Source organism: Octopus sinensis, linkage group LG8 (assembly GCF_006345805.1).
Source record: "Octopus sinensis linkage group LG8, ASM634580v1, whole genome shotgun sequence".
Taxonomy (NCBI): domain Eukaryota; kingdom Metazoa; phylum Mollusca; class Cephalopoda; order Octopoda; family Octopodidae; genus Octopus; species Octopus sinensis.
Window position 1 is genome coordinate 4,162,703 of NC_043004.1, and position 21,431 is coordinate 4,184,133.

The following is a 21,431-nucleotide window of genomic DNA, read 5'->3' on the forward strand; positions in this document are numbered from 1 at the left end:
GATTATTATTATTTATAATTGCCAGCCTCGTCTGGCCCCCGTGCCGGTGGCACGTAACAAGCACCATCCGATCGTGGCCGTTTGCCAGCCTCGTCTGGCACCTGTGCAGGTGGCTCGTAAAAAGCACCCACTACACTCACAGAGTGGTTGGCGTTAGGAAGGGCATCCAGCCATAGAAACGCTGCCAGATCAGACTGGGCCTGGTGCAGCCTTCTGGCTTCCCAGACCCCAGTTGAACCGTCCAGCCCATGCTAGCATGGAAAACGGACGTTGATGACGATGATGATGACAATAATAATGATGTTAGACTTTATAAACAGCAATTTGAAACAAAAATAGGTGAAACAAGACAACTTATGTGAACTACATATCCATAGCTTGATGGTTAACCATTTTTGTGACTATGCTACATAGAGCCTGCCATTCCATCTATCTCAAACTAATTGTTTCTGTTTTCAGTAGTAATTATAATGATGTGATGTTGACACAAGTGAAGCTGACAGGGGAGGAATGACTTTTACAGGACAGCTACAGGAAGGTATATACAAATGAATATGACCAGAGACAACTACTTGCATAACTGCATCCCCACCACACACACACACACACACACGTCGCTCAGTCATAATCACTTCTGTCTGTCAATTACTTTACACACATACACAGTCATAAAGGATAAGCAATACACACACACACAAACACACACACACGACCACAAACATACAACCACATATGCACAGGCACACAAAGAAATGTGCAGGCTTGTGCTGTAAATAATGAATGAATGAATGATAGAAAGAAAGAAAGAAAGAGAGAGAGAGAGGGTGGAGGATGAGTATGAATCTGAATATTACATCAGGTTGCAGTGAGGAAAGTACAGAGATAAGAAAGTAACATAGCAACACTGCAAACCCAATAATGTGCAGCTCAAATGGAATAAATATCCAAGTGCTTAACTTCCAAACGGAATTATCGTGAAAGCCTGGCATGTTATAATCAAACATAAGCCAGAAGATATCCACATGTCTCGAATGTTGCTGCTGCAGTTATTGCTGGTGTTACTGAAGAAATTACCAAATATGGTTGTAGCTTCACATTAGGAAGAAAATGAAGGTGCTCCAGACCTTGGCACAGAATGAATGAAGTATAGAGAAGTATAGGGTGCGTAGCAGAGCATGAAAAAAAAGACAAAGAGAGAGAGGCTTCAAGTTTTGTAGGACGTAGTAAGTACATGAGCCATAAATATCTGAGTGTGTATGTATGTGTGTGTGTGTGTGTGTATGTATATATATATATATATATATATATATATATATATATATATATATATATATATATACAGACACGCACACATACATAAATACAAAGACAGACACACTTACACAAGCACATTAGCATGTACAAAGATTAAAACTATTCCATATAATGCAGTCATGTTTGTTTATCTATTCAAAGCTGATGGTTTAGTCCAACACTTAAGCATTTTATTCAATATATTGCAATAATTCGGGAAACAAAATGCTGCAAATGCCAGAGTATATAGCAGCATAAACTCTCAGCATGTTTATGGTCAAGAGAGAAGTCTCTATGGTTGGTGGACTCTGAATGACTGCAGTAAATGGACAGGATCTGGTGAAAGTTTTTCAACCAGATTGTTTGTTTTATTTTATTTTCTGTGAACTTCATTCTATATATAGGCACAGGAGTGGGTGTGTGGTAAGTAGCTTGCTTACCAACTACATGGTTCTGGATTCAGTCCCACTGTGTGGCACCTTGAGCAAGTGTCTTCTACTATAGCCTCGGGCCAACCAAAGCCCTGTGAGTGGATTTGGTAGACGGAAACTGAAAGAAGCCTGTATGTATATATGTGTGTGTTTGTCCCCACCACCATTGCTTGACAACCTATGTTGGTGTGTTTACGTCCCTGTAACTTAATGTTTCAGCAAAAGCGACTGATAGAGTAAGCACTAGGATTACAAAGATTAGTCCTGGGGTTAATTTGTCCAACTAAAGACTGAAACAAATAAAAGAATATTTTAATATTCCTCAAAGTACCATTCAAATAATCTATGGAACAATTCTATTTCACACAAAAGACAGGTTCGACAATCTCCTGCTAATATCTACAGCCAAGTACATTTTTGAGGTCTGAACAAACGGTTAAAATTTCTAATTATGTATAAAATAATTTTATATTTGGCTTTCTATAAGGGTAGAGCTTATCAGTAGGAGTTGTAATTGTAATCAAGCAATCATCATCATCATCTAATCTCACCTCATTTTCGGAGTGTATCAAGGACTACATGATACTGTATTGTGCAGTCGAGTTTATTTATCCATTCAATGATGGTAGAGGGTGATTAGGAGATTTAACTGATATTTTAGCAAGTCGAGCAATTACTGAGAAACCTTCCCCTTTGATTTTTATGATTCTTAAGTTGATATTAATGATAATTTTTAAATTGAATACTTTAAATATCTGTATTAATGTGTTCTTGAAATTATCTATGCAGATGTCATTCAAATAGCAGGAGACTGGGAGCCATCATCTCTATTGGGTCCTACACATGAAAATCTTTTTGATTCATTTTTTCCGTAAGTGCATTTAAATGTACAAGACAGAAATTCACATATTTCTGTGCCTTCAAAGTTACCCACAGACATTCAAATATGGAAAAGTGGACATTAAAACACATACACACACACAGGGAGGGAGGGAGTGAGTGAGTTGTCCCTCAATTACTCAAATGAATAAATGAGCATTTCATTAAATTAAAATAAATTACTTGTGTGTGTGTGTATGTGTAAGAGATATGAGAGAGAAATGTGTGAGAAAGAATGTGTTGGGCAATTTAGAACAGCACTTGAAACCCAACAATTCCACAGAGAATTATGAAGTGGAAATAAAACATTAATATGGGAAGAGGTAGGGCCTTGTGCTGTGAGAAAGATTTGAGAAAATGTGGAGAGCAATCTGGGTTGATGAAAGTAATGTAACAGCCTGAATAAAGATGAAGAAATCAATTAACCAGAAAAGGCTCTAAATGAATAGAAGCTAGTCTTCGATGTTGGACAAAATATCATGACAACTCTATGATTTGCATGAATGAAAATCTGGTGAGTAACTATAGAAGGAACAGAAAAAACTAAGTAATGGTTCACTTTGCAAGAAAAAAGAAAAAGCAAGTTACCTAGATATAGTCTTAACAATTCTTATACTTTGAAATATAATACAGAATTATATTACAAACATGAAAATTAGAGTTAATATAACAATGATAATGACAAAACCAAACAGCTTGATAAGAAAAAATATAAAATCATTCTTAGATAAATAAGGCAAAAAAGAAATTTTTTTTGTTTTTAGTTTTGTGGGAAGTCAGTGAAACCATTTTGCTTGGGCTAAATGGGACTATCACAGCTTTTGACATTGGAGCTTATAAAATTTACCAGTTTGCCTTTAGTAAAACATTCATTCTCATCATTCCTTTGTACAGTATTAAAGGATAAAAAAATAGCACTTAATGTAAGAAATTACCTTCATAAGCATTGAATATGTTAAAATGTATTTCACTAAGTTTCGATATATGATACAGAATTATTAATTTTGACATGGGTGAGTATTTTCACTCACTCCCCTCAACTACATATAAAACTTAAACAGGAAAAGTAATGAGCTAGAAGAAATAATTTAAATATTAGTGAAAGCTTCCAAATATAAAGAAATAACAAGATGGAGAAACTAGTTAAAGAGATGAAGATGATAAAATGACGAGAGGGAAAGTAATCATTTTACATTCAAATTCAGAGACATTAACTGTGCCAAGAATCTATCAGCAGAGATAAGACATTGGCAAAGGTGAGGACTAGATAGAAAATACAACAGAGATCAGAGAAGTGGGAGTGGAAAAGCTGAAGAATTATTCTAGTAGTACTCTTCAGAATATGAGTACATACTTTAAGTACAATAGTTTCAGCTACAGAAATGTTACAAATGTTTTTATGACTGTTCCTTAGGAACAAAATATGATAGAAGAAAGGAAAAGATAAGGAGGAAAAAAAAAAATGAACAAAAAAAAAACCACTAATCTCTGCCAACTTAATTATAAAAGATGAAAGTTTTACACAGTAAAGAATGGCTGGGAGCATATAAAGATATAGCCAGCTTCCAGTTTGAATAGAGCATTAAAGCAGTAATAACTTGTGGTGACATCAAGCAACACAGCTAGCAGCAAGGTGCCTGGTGATAGAAGGGCATGAACCAGTCTGGCAGGACTCAGTTTTCCCATCCATGTTTCACACTCATTCCCCAACCATACCATTACAGTCACTTCCAAGAGAACCAAACTCAGGAAAGCCAGCATAACTAAGAGAACAAAGAGGTAAAGGTCTGGCACACTTAATGGACATGTGCTAAACTGCCTAAAATGTGTTGTGTTCTGCTGGCTTTAACAGCTGCGCTCGTGTTCCTTGGAGATGCTGGTTGTCACATAGTCACATTCAAAGGGGTTCGCTGATGGACTGCTCCTCGCTTCAAACGGGATGACCTTTCAAGAAAAGCAAAAGAAACATTTCTAAAATATAATTTAAGAAACAAAAACACAGAAAGAATAATATGCATGTATCCAACATTCTAGTTTAGACAAAATTTGGTGTATTTAACCCTTTAGTATTCCTGTTACTCAACCAAATATAAAAGACCTCTTTTGGTCATGAATGACTATGGGGTTGCACCTAGAAACTTCTCCTCCAAGGCACAAGCCCAGGCAAGGTTATTTACGGGGGACCAGCAGTTGCCTATGCATATCAGCCTCTCCTCTCCACACCATTGATGTTGTCCAAGGGAAAGGCAAAGGTCGATGCAATTTGACACTAGTGACCTTGCAACTCATTTCTACAGCTGAGTGAACAAACTGGAGCAACATGAAATAAAGTGTCTTGCTCAAGAACACAACACACAGCTTGGTCTGGGAATCAAACTCATTATCTTGTGATTGTGAATCCCACACTAACCACTGAGCCATGCGCCTTCACTACTAAATGTAATGCTTCTTTATTCACATTGTTTTGAATTAATCATGCAATATTTCATAGCTTTGAGATTTCAATGATGTAATTGTTTATTTTTAGAATGACATTGTAGGGTAGGTGTAAAAGGCTTGATTTGGCAAGTCTGAACACAAGACAGACTATTTGGGTTGGAAATGACTGGTTTAAATGCTAAAGGGTTAAATATCTTCACAATGAAAGAAAAAAGTCATAAAAGTAAAACTTTTCAGCTTTCAATCAACACTTTTCAAAGACCAAAGCTGTAATTAATATTTTAAACATAAAACACATAATAAAGACATTGACAAGAGAAATGTAGACAGAAGAAGAGAGAAGGATGGGATCTGAATAACTCATAAGATTTCAAATCTGCTCATCAATATAGTTTGTCGCTTTTAGGACTGACTTTGTAAATATTGCCAAAAGACAAGGACAAATGAGGTAGGAATTTTAAAATGCACATTTAATTTCGTCTTTTCGTCCTTCAACTGGTTTCAGTCACTGGACCAAGCCCGCTGAGGCACCACCACCAAGAGTTTTGGGCAATTATATTAGAGGCAAAATAGCAAAAATTGAGCTGGACATAAAGGAGTGTAATTAGAACATTCAGAAACAGAGACTTGCAGAAATAGAGCTCACTTGTGCAGGGGTTGCAAACACAGGTGTGGCTGTGTGGCAAGAAGCTTGCTTACCAACTACATGGTTCCAGGTTCAGTCTCACTGTATGGCACCTTAGGCAAGTGTCTTCTATTATAGCCTCGGGCCAACTAAAGCTCCATGAGTGGATTTGTTCCCAACCAACATAATGCTTCCTTATGGCCAGACAGGTTTCCACAGAATAATGAAAGTGAAGGACACCACTTGTATGAGTGACTCATTTACAATCATCACATTATATATATATATATATATATATAGGTGCAGGAGAGGCTGTGTGGTATATATATATATATATATAGGTGCAGGAGAGGCTTGCTTCCCAACTACATGGTTCTAGGTTCAGTCCCACTGCGTGACACTTTGGGCAAGTGTTCTCTACTATAGCTGACCAAAGCCTTGTGAGTGGATTTAGTAGATGGAAACTGAAAGAAGCCCATCATATATAATATATACATATATGTGTGTTTGTTCCCCCCACCACCACCACACACAAACACATCATCGCTTTGACAACTGATGTTGGTGTGATTACGTCCCCGTAACGTAGTGGTTTGGCAAAAGGGACTAATAGGGTAAGTACTAGGCTTACAAAGAATAAGTCCTGGGGTCAATTTGTTCAACTAAAGGTGGTGTTCCAGCACAGCCACAGTCAAATGACAGAAACAAGTAAAAGAGTGCATGTGTGTGTGTGTATATATATATATACACACACACACAAAAAAACAAAGGACTTATATCAGTTTCTATCTATCAAACCAAATCCACTCAAGTGCCATGCTGAACCCAAAATTATGTAGTTGGGAAACAAACTTCTTAACCACACAGCCATGTCTGCACCTAACATATATATATATATACACACACACACATGCACACACACACACACACATACAGAGCTCACACAAGCATGGCTGTGTGGTTAAAAAATTAACTTTGCAACTTTGTGATTCTGGGTTCAATCTCATAGAGTGATGCCTTGAGCAGGTGTTTTCCACTATATCCCTGGGGCTTTGTGAGTGAATCTGGTTGACAGATACTCAAGTAAACCTCCCCTGCATACAAGTGTGCATGTGTGAGTGCACATGCAGATGTGCATGTGCTTGATAATTATCACTCGGTGAAATAATGGTGGTATATTACATTACAACCAATGGCTTTGTGCTTTCAAAGACCAGTGGAATAAAAATGATCCCCTACTTGAAAAACATGTGAGGACTGGCAACAGAAAGAACATCCAAATGTGAAATCCTGCTTTATAAATCAATCCGCATCCAAGCTATGAAGCAGGGGGTGGGTTGAAGAAAAAAATTATGAACATGCTTCCACTCCAGTTTCTCTCTACCAAATTTCATTCCCAAGCTTCTGGTCAACCTGAGGCACCTGCCCAAGGTAACATGGTACCATGAAAAGAGATTAAATCCAGAACTGTGTGGTTGCCAAGTGAAATTCTTAATCATGTGAGCTTGTCTTGGTTACTTAAGTTAGCAGACCAAGCAGACCTATTAATAGTAATTTGGAGTAAATTTGGCCTTGAGCTGACAATAACATACACAGGCAACAATAACATGCAGTAAATTATCAATTAATTCATCAAAAATCCATACAATTAACTAATCTGACTATCATTGTTTAAAATGGCTATAGTTAAGTAGTAGTAGTAGTAGTAGTAGTAGTAGTAGTAGTAGTAGTAGTAGTAACAATAGCAGCAGCAGTAGCAGCAATGTAGTAGTGGTATTAGTAATATAAGTAGTTAGTAATTTAATTCTCTTTCTCATTTACCATTAGGCCCCACTGAAGTGCCTACATTTCAAGTAGTAATCAGTGGGCAGGGGATACACATACATAGGAAATGTCTCCCATTGCCTACCTAACCCAGACCCAAGGAAGGATTTCAACCCAGTACCTTCAGCAGTTCAAACCAACTATTCAGTGACTGCTTTTGTTTGTAACTATTTATAGTTAGGGCAAAAGATGCTAATGAGAGTTCACTGTCTTAGTCAACAAGCAAACCACAATGGTAGTGATGGTAGAGGCAAGATATGAACTGCTGGTCATCATTTTTCCCTATAACAATCAATTTGACCATCTGCAACACTCACACAAGGTTAGTAAATCAGAATCAAAAAACAAAACAATGCAGTAGTATATTACCAAGTAAAAAAAAAGAAGAAGAAAAACAAGCCTTGTTCCTTAGTCCCAACATTTCTTTTTTATCATGCTCCAGATGGTCTACCCTTACTAGCTATCATTATCATTTCATTATCTATTATTTCTTCCATGCAGCAAGTGTACAAGTATTTATGCTAACTGGCTCCTCCATAACATGCACAACAAAAGAAAAGGCAGCATAAAGTTGAAGTGGCACACACAAAACTTTGAGTAGATTCACTAAATGCGGTTTCGTGTTAAAAGTGAAATTTGCTACAGAAATGAGGAATCTATAACACAGAGAGGTACAGACAAGAGTGGTGCTGAGAACATGCAACAATTACAAAACCAAAAGACATTCAGTTAAGGGGTATGTCTACTAAACATCCTTCAGGATGTGGCAAGAGTTACTTGAGCTGTCCAATTTACAAGTTATGTCATATTCTAAGCTGTTATCTAATATGTGACAGTGTCTAATAACTAAAAACAAATGTTTTTGTTTTCAAGAAAAATAACTCAATCTATTCAACATAAAGCGACCATTAAATGTGTTCGAGGTAAACCTCTTCATCAATAATCAATAATTACATGTATTATTCAATCGATATTGTTTCCCCACACAATAAGGCTTTTGTTAGCTAATTGTGTCCTGCTCTCAATGAAACTTCACCGACTTTTGTCATCAATGTTTTTTTTAAATATGTTCTAAGTGATACACCAACATTTCATATCTACTGTGAACATCAATTTCATCTTTTTCAGGAAAGAGAATGGAATGAATTAAAAACAGTAAAGAGATAATTTGTTCACCTTACATACCAGAGATGTTGTCTGAACAAGTTTCAAAGCACTGGCAGAATCTTAATAACTGTTCTTTGCTGTTTTAATTACCTAATTTCCAAATTTCTGTATAACAAAATAAAGACACTAAAAATACATTTCTCAGCAAATTTAAATGCTACTATAAATTATTGATGTAGGGTGTTCTCTCTCACAAATAATCAGCTATAAGAATGAAGAATTAAGCTGACTTTTGTTTAAACTTTCATTTCTGTTGAGACTGAGTAGACAGTTGCGTTAACCAACCAACCTCTAGTAATAGTAATATGATTAGAATGAGTAGGGTAGCATAGTCAGCCAGATAACTATTCATGGAAAGATAAGAATTTAGACAGACCCAGTCAGCTGGTGAATGTTGGTTAGTCTTAACACCTACAGCACAGAAGTAATCAAATGACCAAATTACTGACTGATTGAAACTAGCACACATACACCCAATATAATAAGTTATGTATGCTGGTTAAACCTCTTACCTATCGAAGATAAAAGTGTTTTCTGAACAGTAGAGAGCATAATTCAATTACTCATAATAGGATCCTAACAGATAAACAATGAATAGGCCATAACTATATTTCAGGCCAACATATTATTTGGTCACTGTGCTGTTTTGATGAAACTAGATAGTATTTGATTAGTGTTTTGGCTGACAACATATGGTTCTAATAATAGTAGGAGGAAGAAAGACAGTAATAACAAAGGTGCTGAAATCAGGACGAAATAAAGCCACATAATCACAAACACGAAGAATCTGGAAACTTATAGCAATAAGGAACAAAAGAAAAAGTTACTGTGAAAACAAAAGAAGAAATGAAAGGTGTAATGAACAGAAGATGTGATGTTTCAAGCAAGAGAAAGAGATGTGTGTAGGAGCCAGTAGAAGAAGAAGAAAATACATATAAATGATGCAATATTCCTCACCAATACTGCCTTTCCATTGCCTTCTATCAGAATATGTGGTGGCACTGAGAAGCTGCTGCCTGTAGGGAGCAACAACAAAACACATAACAAACACACATGCACCACAGATGTTGCTCAAGTGACAATGGTAAGAAGGATAAGCAAATGTGACAAGAGCCAATGGAAACATTGGGGGGAAATACAATTAGGAGGTCAAAACAAAACAAAACAAAAAGAAAAAAAAGAAACAGTTGTTGCTAGGGTATGCATTCGAACTCAAAATAGATCGACAACAGGAACAGTGATAAATAACATGAAGAACAAGTGTGACAATGAATGAGAAAAAAAAGAAGCTAAGATAGAAAATTCAGATTAAAACACAAGAAATGTTTTAAGACAATAAAAATAACAGCTTACATACTTTGTCCCCACAGTAAATATTAAGAAAATACCTCAATTCTCTATATAAAACATTGTATATGTACACTAAAAAAATCAAAATATAGAAGTATGTTTGCATGGGAGTGAGTGTGTGCGTGTATGTGCATGAAATTTTAAGAAAATAAAACGATTATAAAAGTAAAACTAGTTGACAGTATGTAATAAAAAAAGGTGTCAACAGTTCTAGGAGACCTGAAATGATGTAAACTGCCACTGAGACCAGTGAACAACAAATGCTTGCATGACAAAGAAAGCAACAGAATGAAATACAACATAACAACACTTACTATTACTTCTGCAATGAAGGGGGGAAGAAATTCTGAAGGATCAGAAATGCAGACAAGGCAGGGCGGAAGGAACTAAGTTTGGAAACAAAACAAATTTGGGACATGATACTCATTTTCTTGCCTGTGTCTCAGCCATTACAGCCAACATGAACAACTCTTTTGTTAATGCTTTTAACAGACTGCTAAGCCAATGTGTAACATCAGATTTCAGTATCGTGTCTGCATTAGTTTTTATATAGACTTCTGGTGAAGCAATTTAGACAGGCAAAACAACAACTGAGTTGGTTAATTGCTTGGAGATGACAAATTAACATTTCAGCTGTTGTTTGTGTTTAGATGAAAAGAATCATAATAATGGTCAGCAATACAGCAATGATAGTTAACAAACACGACGACCAGGTCTCAATTCTTGGAAGATCAGAGCATTATTTCAGGACACATCTTTGTTGATTTGCAGAACAGTAGACATACTACAGAATATGGTAGTGTTGGCTGAATTTTAAAGCTTAAGGTGTGTCGATTGGAAGGCGTGTCATCAGAGCGGAGGAGGTGCATGTCGGGCCTACCTGTCAATATGAAAAACCTTTTTCTAATTCACAGAGTAGTTCAAGCGACCGGTCTTGTTGTGTTTCTGTTTGTTTCATTGCATCCATGTGGCCAGCAGCTGTTGTTGTTAGCTCGAGGATGGCTGGCAGAGACAAGGCGTGCTGTACAATTCAGTAATTCAGGATACTTATTGACAGCATCAAATAGCATTCTCTGAAGACTTTCAATGCATTGTTTATCTGGCCGAGAAGCCGGGGACACTAGCAAATGGACAGCGAATGAAGACCTACCAAATGACAAACAACGACACAATTAGACAAAGCAGAATCAAGCAAGAACAGGGAAACACAAGCCTTGTTCCTACCCTCTACATCCAGAAATATGGCTAGGCACAGACCTGTAGAAAAATTGGATAAGTTTCCAGAATTAAAGTTTTGAATTATTTTACAACATGAAATTTAAGGAAATGAATACAGGAAGATCAACAAGCAGTTAACTGATGTATAACTTGCTGAAATCAGGTGCATGTATGGTGTTTATATTTTACTGAAGATACATTAAAACATATCTAATTCACAACAGATACCACCTGCTTACAATGAACATTATAAAAAGGAACTTTTACATTACACTAGCCATCACAACATATGATTTTAAATGATTTATAACCTCACAACAGATTACCTAACAGAAACAAAATATCCAGTTATATTACTACACAGCTAATACTACCAACATTTAAAAAAAAATCTTTCAACAATTCCATTATCAAATACCTTGTCACTTCTGACATCATATAACAAATACAAATCAACATTTGTGTTTATTCATGTTCATCAAACAATATCACAATAACAAAGACCAATAATATTAAAACTAAAATATCACAGCAAATCACAGTTCAATACTCAGCAACTTGATCTGTAAATGGAAACAACAAATTGGACAGATTGATATTCCTTGGGTTTCATTTTTTCTAGAATGGGCCAACAAAACAGGTTTTTAACTGACGTTTCAGAAGAGCGAAAAAAGGTAACCAGCAGGGGCATAGCTAGAATAAATGGCACCATCAAAATTGCACCCCTACCCACAAACCAAAATTTTAATGGCTCAATTAGAAAATGATCTTGGCCAAAATTGTATCCCCCTCAAAGTGGCACCCAGGGCATGTACCCTGTTTGTCCCACCCTAGCTATGCCCCCAGGTAACAAAACAAAAATGATACACACACTATCACTGTTCTCTGTACTAAAGAAATAAAATATGGTTCAACTACAATAGCTCTTTGAAGAATTGAAAGAAAATGTAACCATACAATTCAACTGTGTGTGTGTGTGTGTGTGTGTGTGTGTGTGTGTGTGTGTGTGTGTGTGTGTGCGCGCACGTGCGCGTGTGTGTGTGTGTGTGTGATGATCCGTAGTTCTTATGCTGTATGGATCTGAAAATATGAATATTTACACATAATTTATCAGATCTGGTACCTTTATACTGTATGCCCTTTCTATGGCTAACAATGATGTGGGATGAACAACAATTTTTTCAGCTAGAAAGTCAGACAAGTAGATTAACATACACTGCACTCTAATAAAGGGATACAATTCCTGACCACAGTTATGCATGAGTGAGTGAGAGAGAGAGAGAGAGAGAGAGCTAAAAGTAAATCCCTATTCTCATGTACGCACACCTCTGTATCATAGATCAGACTCGAGAACCTACAAATTTTACTCTATGTTGGTATTTAAACCAGCTATGTCCAGCCAAAAAGTCTACCCATTTTATGTTCTCACACCTACTTTACAACGTCACTCAAAAAATAATCAAATCAAAATATTGAAGCTACAAAATAATGCAAGGTTAATTCAAAACAATGTGAATAAATACACATAACATTTGACTAATCTGAATGCTAGGGTTAACTGATTTTCAACAGCAAAACATCAACCAAATCTATGCGAATATATATACGTACAGATATACAACTATATAACTACATGTATGTCTACATGCTCTTGCGCAGAGTTAGCACTACATTAGAACCTGAAAGAGAAGCATTCAGTATAACTAGTTTCATTAAAAATTCCATCTTTTTGGTTAACTTTACTCCTAATTTTACTAATATCAATAAGCAATAGTACAGACCATACCAATAATATTTTAATACACCTCAAAAAGAATTGACCTTTCCACTAAGATTTGGATTAAATGGAATTAAAGGGAAAATACTAGATCAAATCTATCAATTTGTTATTGAGAATTAAGCGATATTAACTAGAACTGACTATGTCAGAGTAACACACTAACCCCTGGCTCACTAACATGCTATCTCCCCACTGTCTCTACTATCACTGCCACAGAAACTATTCCTTTGAAATGGCAAATCTTTTACTGATTCCACTTAGACACTTAGCTTGTTCATCTTTTCTCCTTTCATTGTGTCACCCATAGTGTCTACCTTCTCTAGGACATCATTCCTCTTGAATTCTATCGCTGTCAGGTCCCCACCTGCAGACAACTTGCAACTACTAAAGAGAAACAGTCTCAGAGACCCAGCACTATCCCCTTTAATCAAACCAATGAAATATTTAGATAAAATAAATAAACCATGGAAAGCCTATACTTTTAATATAATTATACACATTGCACTAGTTTAATTTTTGTCTAAACAAATCTAAAACATGACAGTAACACAAGGTTTGCCTCAACCAACTTCACACTTCAAGAAAATAATTTACTACAAGCAGAAATTTGTATTAGTTAATACAGCAAATCATATCCAAAGTCACACACATGCACGTGTGTTGTGTGTGTTATATTAGAAATTTATTTACCGTTTTAAATCAGCTGTTCTGTACTAGAGTGGGTGGGAAGGTATTTGTACACAGTTGGAAGAGAGATTTCTGCATTTTCTTTTACAGCTCAACGAAGTTCCATCTGCTATTCACTCAACCATGAAGCTGTAGTGAGCTCTTGTTAGCCAGTCAGGCTGTGTAAATATCCAAAAGTGCAGAAAGGGTTCCCACCCACACTAGTGGTATATAAAATTAGATGCAAAACATTAAACACACACAAATATTAGTTTAAAAAGTTAACCAAAGACTACTACTAAAGCTATCTCTTGAAAAACAAATAGAACTTCCAGTGGCTTACATTCTTAGTTTAGTATCAAAGAGTAAATTTTTTTTTTTTAATGAAAAGTACCAAAATATGAAACAGTACAGTTCAGCACTGAATCCTCACCTGCTGCATGCTTTCAAATATATACAGTGTTCTGGTCGGAGGAGTTTCTCGTCAGCTTTTGATATTTGCTCCTATGTGGTGCCAGCGACACTAAACTGAATGTTAAAACCAGTGCAAAGTGTGAGATGCTTATTTTCAGATTTAATTCACTCAGAAATATGACTTATAGAAACAACAGGCGATGTTGTAGTCCACATGTATTTTATTTTGTTCACCTTATATCTAAATAACTTTGTCCTAAACTGCCTCAGTGAAAATGTTCAAGGGAAAAGGAACCTGCAGATTCCATAAACCATGTGTCAATTCTTCACAAACAAAATGTATATAAAAAGCCTGTCTCATGACACTCCATGCATTGTTATTTACTACTGACCAACAATTCTTTAATGCAGTCTTTGCATACAACAGTCTTACAGATGTAGAGTTGGCTACCTATAAACATAATATGTACATGGAAACATAGCTATGTGTCTAATAAACATATATTTAGACCAGTTATGAAATGAGACCCTGTGGATTTGTATTATTATGTAAATGTGTTCACAATCTTCTCTACATAGCTACATCACTTTTAACCTCTTGGCAAATGTTGAAACAAAATGAAACTATTTCAGTTCAATCCCCATCCCAAGCTGTCAAAAATCCTAGTGACTTAAACCACGGGGCCTAATTTCACAGTGAGTCTAAATATATGTTTATTAAGCTTATCAATTTACTAAATTATTAAACATATTCATACCCACACTGTAATGGTACTCTAGTAATTAAAAGTATAAGTTGTTTATAGGTATTTATTCCTCTTATTACCATAGTTACTGATGAGTAAGATTCTCACAGTTGTAATCAGCCAAGTGCAGAGGTAACAAACCAAAATACTTGTAAAATAAAGGGAAAAAAAATGAAAGCAAGAATGATCTATCGATTCAGTCTAACTTATTTGAGTGGCATTCAAACAATGAACATTATGCTTGCATTTGGGATGAAGCCTTGATACTAGAAAGTAGGGAAAGATAAATCAACCAGTTGGTTGAGGACCAACAAATAATCTAGGGAATTAGAATCATGTCTAAAAATGCATTTATTTTTTTATATATGATTGTGTGTGTATTATTGAAGATGCGGTTAAGATCAAATCTAATCCTTTTATTGAAGAGGCTTTATATTTATTAGTCTTTATGCTTACTTTAGAACCAATAATGTTCTTAAGTTAATTAGTGTTTCCTGACTTCAACCTCATCACAGTAGTAGTAGGCAGCAAAGGATTGGGAGATTAATGTTGTAACTAATAAAAATCACCTTGATAATCCAGATGAGGGGTCCAAGAAGATCTTGAAGTGAACTAAACATGAAAGACCAATAAGGAAATACAAAATATCTTTAATAAAAAAGATGACTTCACTACAACAAATTTGAATGAAAAGAGATTATATATATATATATATATATACATACATACATATATATATATAGTTTAGAAATTCATGACTTCTTCATGATAAAAGCAGCAAAAAGGTCTGTACAGCTCCTTTCATAATACTAGTCAAAATTCAGCAAATCAACTCCAATTATTTTAACCTGAAAATTCAAAACTTCATCATGTGTAGGGTTTTATGAAAAAAATGCTGAGAACGAGTAAGGGAATGTTTAATGCTAAGAATATAAACCTCTGTTCATTCAGATGTCAACTTAAATGTATCCCCAAATTCTACTAGATTTTTCTCATTTTAATAAGACTTCAACCTTTTTTGGAGTTGAGATAGTACTGTAAGAATTGAAATTACCTCTCAAAGATGCTGTAATGTCCTTGGGTATGGAACTAGTTGTAATTCTTGTTCAGCTCCAAGTCAGCCATGATCACATAGATTTATGATCAAAGGAAATCTGGTAATGACTGTCCTGTCCTTTCTTTTTATACATAGACTAGCAGTATCGCCCGGCGTTGCTCAGGTTTGTAAGGGAAATAACTATATAAGCATTTTTAGAGAGTTACTTCCCTTATAGATGCCAATTCAGGCTTTCTTAGCCATTTCTGTTTTGGTGTCTTCAAGCCATGAAGTCGTTGTTCTAAAAGAACGCTGGTCTCCTTGACAATGCTTTACGACGTTGATTTCCTTACACTCCCTTCCCCACAGCTTCACGGGGGAGGGAAGAAGGGGGAGAAGCAAACAGGTGCAGGTGACCATCGACACACGAAAAATTATGCATTAAAATGGAATAAAAAATGATGTTAAATTATTTTTAAAATCGTAGACTCATCGTAGACGCGCGCTAATACTCAGACGGGCTCGAAAATCGTAGACTCATCGTAGACGCGCGCTAATACTCAGACGGGCTCGATGTGAATCACGACTATAAGATACCCGAATTTGGTTAAACTGCACCGCAAAATGTGGGAGTAGTTAGGAATCTAAATCGAAGGGGACAGACACTCACACAACTACAGTTTTATATATATAGATATCAGAGACTATCATCCAATGTGCTATTCCTTTTTTATGATTTCAAGGAAATCTGGCTGCTATTTTTTGCAAACCACATAAAGTCTCCCCCGCAGACCCATGGATAACATTTGTTTGTGAGAAGAGTATCATAACAAAATAGATTAGAAATACAATAGATTAGAATGGCCAAAATCCTCTCCCATAAACTGTAATAAATTAAAAAAATTGAGGGGGGGGGCAAAACAGAAAACAGGGGAAAATGAAAATATTCCTACATTAACAATCAGGCCAAGACCCTATTCGCATCAGTTATTTTTTATTCGTTCTCATATAGATTAGCTAAACCTAGTTCCTAACAAGTACACATGTTAGGTACCCAATCTCTAATTCTTAATCACAGCCTGAAATACAAAAGTTAACATATGCTGAGTAATCTAGCTTGAAATATATACATAAAATGATGCGACAATGGGAACTATTAATGTTACATTGAAGAAGAATTCTATTATATACACTTACACCAACCTCATCCCACTGTATATACACACACACACACAGCTTGATAGTGTCAAGTGTTATTTTAAGTAGCTAAATTATAGTGAATCTATCTGACAATAACAGAATTAAAAATAGTTTAGCACATCACAACAAATCTGCTACAGGTAATAAACTAGTCATACAAAGAGAGAGAGAGAGAGAGGCTGAGATGTTCGTTATTACACAGCTACAGATGTTTTACAGTTTTTGCTTGTTTGTTTCATTGGTTAGTCGGGGGGGGGGGGTGCTACCAGTTCACAAAAATAAACTATAGTTTCCAAAGAAATGTTCTATTTCCCTGAAACTGAAATTTATTTTAATTGAAATATTCAAGTTTTTGGCAATATCCTGAATAAGATATAAGGCTTTCAACTGGAAAAGGAAAAGATTAGTTAAAACTATAGAAATCATTCTTCCCATTGAAACATGTTTCAAAGCAAAAAAAAAAAAAATTTTTATGGCATATGACACTTTTTTTTTTTTTTTTTTGTAACAGAAAAAAACGTCTCAATCAAAAACCCCTACCCTAAAGCCTATGAAAGTCAGGGACAAAATTAGCTTATGGGAATAAGCTAATTTTGTCCCTAACGCTCACTATTAGGTGCTAATTTTAATCCAGACAGTGTCTTCTACCAAGCCTGAACCCATAGTAATATTTACTTAAACATTATTACTATTACTAGTACAATAATAAAATGTATTCTCTGGGGTTCTTTTCTTGCATATTTTATTACTGTAATCATGAAGGGTGAAAATGCATGGCCTAGTGGTTAGGGTGTTATACTCATGATCACTAGATTGTGGGTTTAATTCTAGAACTGGGTAGTATGTTGTGTTTGAGAGTAAAACACTTCATGTCATGTTGCTTTGTGGGTGAGAGTGTGGCAGAATAGTTGACATATCAGAAATGCTTTACCAGATATCTTCCAGCTCTCTACCTTCTGAGTTCAAATTTCACCTGCCTCATGAAGGCAATGGAAAACACTTGGGTATTCATCCCAAGTCTCTCATCATGGTAACCAAAGTTTCAGTAATCTAGTTCATACCTTCCCATGTCATATAAACAGTGAAGAAGGTTCACATACACAGGACCAGCCCCTGTGGCAGACCATTGTCAGACTAGAATCACAAAGGATATTTTCACTATCACAATTTCTTGCTTTGTGTTGAACTGTACTATTAATTCTTTTATATACAGCAATGTTTTCGGCAATAGCTAAGATACATTTATAACAGCTAGATTACTTTAAATATTACATGCCTTAAAGCACTAAAATATGTTTTCTTCTTGAATATGCACTGCTCCAATCAAGGTGCATCTAATATGCCCTTGTGTCTTTTATGTCATCAAACATGGTACACAAAATGATTTTAGAAGCACTCAAAACAAACCTTCCTGTTAACATTTAAATAAATAACGTCATCAAACAAATCAGCCATGATTGCTAACAAATAACCTTGCAACTAGTTCTAGTGTGGCCTATAGTTTTTTTTGGGTTTTTTTTTTTCAATCGTTTTTGTTTTTAATCTGGTTGATTAAAACTAATTTTTAACTGTAAGCTGTAATTTTTAATTCACCAATAAGACTTAGTGTTATACTGAAATCCAACAGATGAAATATTCCAAAGATGTTTTCCTTCTGTATTTCAGTTATAATATAATCCTTATATTAAACATGACTATGACTGAGTGGTTAAGAAGCTTGTTTAGCAGCCAAATGACTCCAGGTTCAATCCTACTGTATGGCGCTTAGGATGTCTTCTAAGTAAACAGAAATTGTGAGTACATATATGTATCATCATTTTAATGTCTACTTTTCCATGCTTGCATAGGTGAGGCAGAGTTTATTGAAGCAGATTTCCTATGGTTGGATGCCCTTCCTGTCACCAACCCTCATCTGCTTCCAAGCAAGGCAATATTTTCCCATGGCCAGATGTTTGTGCAGAATATTGGAAATGAATGACAATCATTTACAACAATCACACGATGTCAAGACAAAGAGAGACAATCGCAAACACACATATACAACAGGCTTCTTTCAATTTCCATTTACCTGGGTCTGTAGTCAAAGACACTTGCCTAAGGTACCATGCAGTGGGACTCAACCTGCAAACATGTGGCTGAGAAAGAAACTTCATAACCACACAGCCATGCCTGGAATGCATTTATATTACAGGTAACACCAATGTATCAGGTTGCGTCCCTTAATGACAAAAATAGTAACCTAGCAATTTGATAGAGATAAACAGAGATTGATAAAATAAGAACCACTGAGATCAATATGACTGGTAAAATCCTTCAAGTGAAATTAAAGATTATATATATTCAATCTGTTCACTTCAAATATTAATCTGCATTATATAAACCAATAGCTCAGCTATCAATACCATGGTATATTAATACCCACTACCTATCCTGCTCTGAATAATCTATTTACTAGCTAGCCACCCTTTGCTTTCTATTTCCATTAAAGTTATCAATCTCAATGTTCTGCAACGGTTGAAATACAAGAGAATTTTATAGCATGTGTTATCGAAAGTTTAATGTCTCCAGGGAAGATACCCTGACTGATAAAACAACAAAGTTAGCTCAGCAATAAAAAGGTTTCAATATTCATTTTTTTCTTATCAAGCACAATTCCAAATTTGACAGAAAAAGGATACAGTCAACTGGATCACAACCTCAATGTTGCTGCCTCATATTTTATCAATCACAAAGCAATAAAAGAAAAGCAACAAAATCAATATTTAGGGAATATGAAACTAAATACTGAATCCTTTTAGTTTAGCAGTCTACAATCTTGACTATTCTCACTGCTCTAATAAATGGCCAACAGCACAGATTTATTACAATATAACAGCCTAGAATCAATGGATTTTCTTTGCAGTATAGCATAATAGTATAGTATAATACAAATGTTTCAGATATGAAGCCTTAATAACATAATATACATATGATCCTAAAACTGAAGAACAAGGAGGTTTCTATTCCAGATAATTTCATCCTCTTAAACAAAGTGGAAAGCAAAAACCTACAAGTTCAAGACGTCTTTGTTTTAATGTCTATTTTCTATGCTAGCATGGGTTGGACAGAATTTGTTGAAATGGATTTTCTAAGGGTGGATGTCTTTTCTCTCACTAACCTGCATCTGTTTCCAAGTGAAGTAGTATTTCCCTCATGACCAGACATGTTTTCATGGAATATTGGAAATGGAGGACACCACTTGGATGATAGTGAACTTTGCTCACAACTATCACACAATGTCATGACAGGAGACAGTGACAGACATATGATGGCCTTCTTTCAGCTTCTGTCTACCAAATCTACTCTCAAGGCTTTGGTCAGCTTGGGGTTATAGTAGAAGACATTTGCCCAAGATGCCACACAGTAGGACTGAACTCAAAATTATGTTGTTGGGAAGCAAGCGCCTTAACCACACAACCATGCATGCACTGATCAATTATTCTAAATGGGTTTTCTCAGTGCCACATAAAGTCTCACAGAGAACACAATAAGCTCAACCCTTATCTAAATTTGAAATAAACTGGAGTTAAGTGGGCTGTACAACCAGGAGGCCAAGTTTCCAACTAATCAAAATGCTTATTTCTGAATAGCGCAAAACATGTTTCATGATTTTGTCTACATCCTCACACTTCCATACAGGCTTCAATTTAAAACAACCTCAAGACAAAAATTACTGACATCACTAATATATATTGGATTTGTGCCATAGTTTTAAATGCAAGCAAGCACTGAAGGTGGTAGAGTCTATAATAGATTCTTGTATACTATGGTAATTAGTCATGATGTGTGTATGTGTTTATGCAGGCAGAGCACTGCTGGCATTTAGTGTATTAACTTCAACTGCCAAAATATAGCAGACAATGGCAGACTGACTGACAGACAGACTAAGATTACACAACTCTCAAACTATTTCTTCCTTCTATTCAGACAGATACCAATAAGAATAGCCAGCAAACTTCTACTGCTAAAAGATCATGGTAAACCAATTGGTTAGATACAAACTAAATAAAATATCTGTCAAAAAAAAAATTAAATACAATACTAACCGTGGTGAATTAACAGGGCTGCCACTAGCTACCAAACCACCGCACGGCTGCTCACTGCCAGCACTGAAATTCCTACAAGAAGCGAGCTTTGTTTCGAGTGCCTGTTGTAAAAAGAAAAGAAAAATCGCATAAGAAAAATATACGCTCTCACACAGAAATGAAAATTCATTATGTTTCTACTTTTCAAAGAGTAATAACACTGTTGTAAATGAAATAGTTCCAACATATGTTTCAAATTGGCTTGCCAAATTAGAGTGCCCATACCACAGTCCCCATGA

General features: G+C 35.6%; 1 protein-coding gene across 8 annotated transcripts in view; it reads right to left on the reverse strand.

Moving 5' to 3' along the window:
• Window positions 1-2,570: 2,570 nt before the first annotated feature.
• LOC115215026 (nuclear distribution protein nudE homolog 1) overlaps window positions 2,571-21,431 on the reverse strand; it is a 94,613-nt gene continuing 75,752 nt past the window's right edge. Inside the window, exons 8-11 of one of the 8 annotated variants that reach the window (XR_003881948.2) lie at window positions 21,154-21,254; window positions 14,106-14,200; window positions 9,616-9,674; window positions 2,571-4,547 (exon numbers count right to left, since the gene is read on the reverse strand). Coding sequence is in view for 7 of the 8 variants with exons in the window: in XM_036505205.1 (XP_036361098.1) it covers window positions 10,929-11,154; window positions 21,154-21,254 (327 nt within the window). In the remaining variant the exon portion in view is untranslated. Of the gene's footprint in view, window positions 4,548-9,615; window positions 9,675-10,888; window positions 11,155-11,232; window positions 11,266-14,105; window positions 14,201-21,153; window positions 21,255-21,431 lie in introns of all 8 variants that reach the window. The other 7 variants (XM_036505206.1, XM_029784154.2, XM_036505205.1 and 4 more) reach the window with 7 other exon arrangements.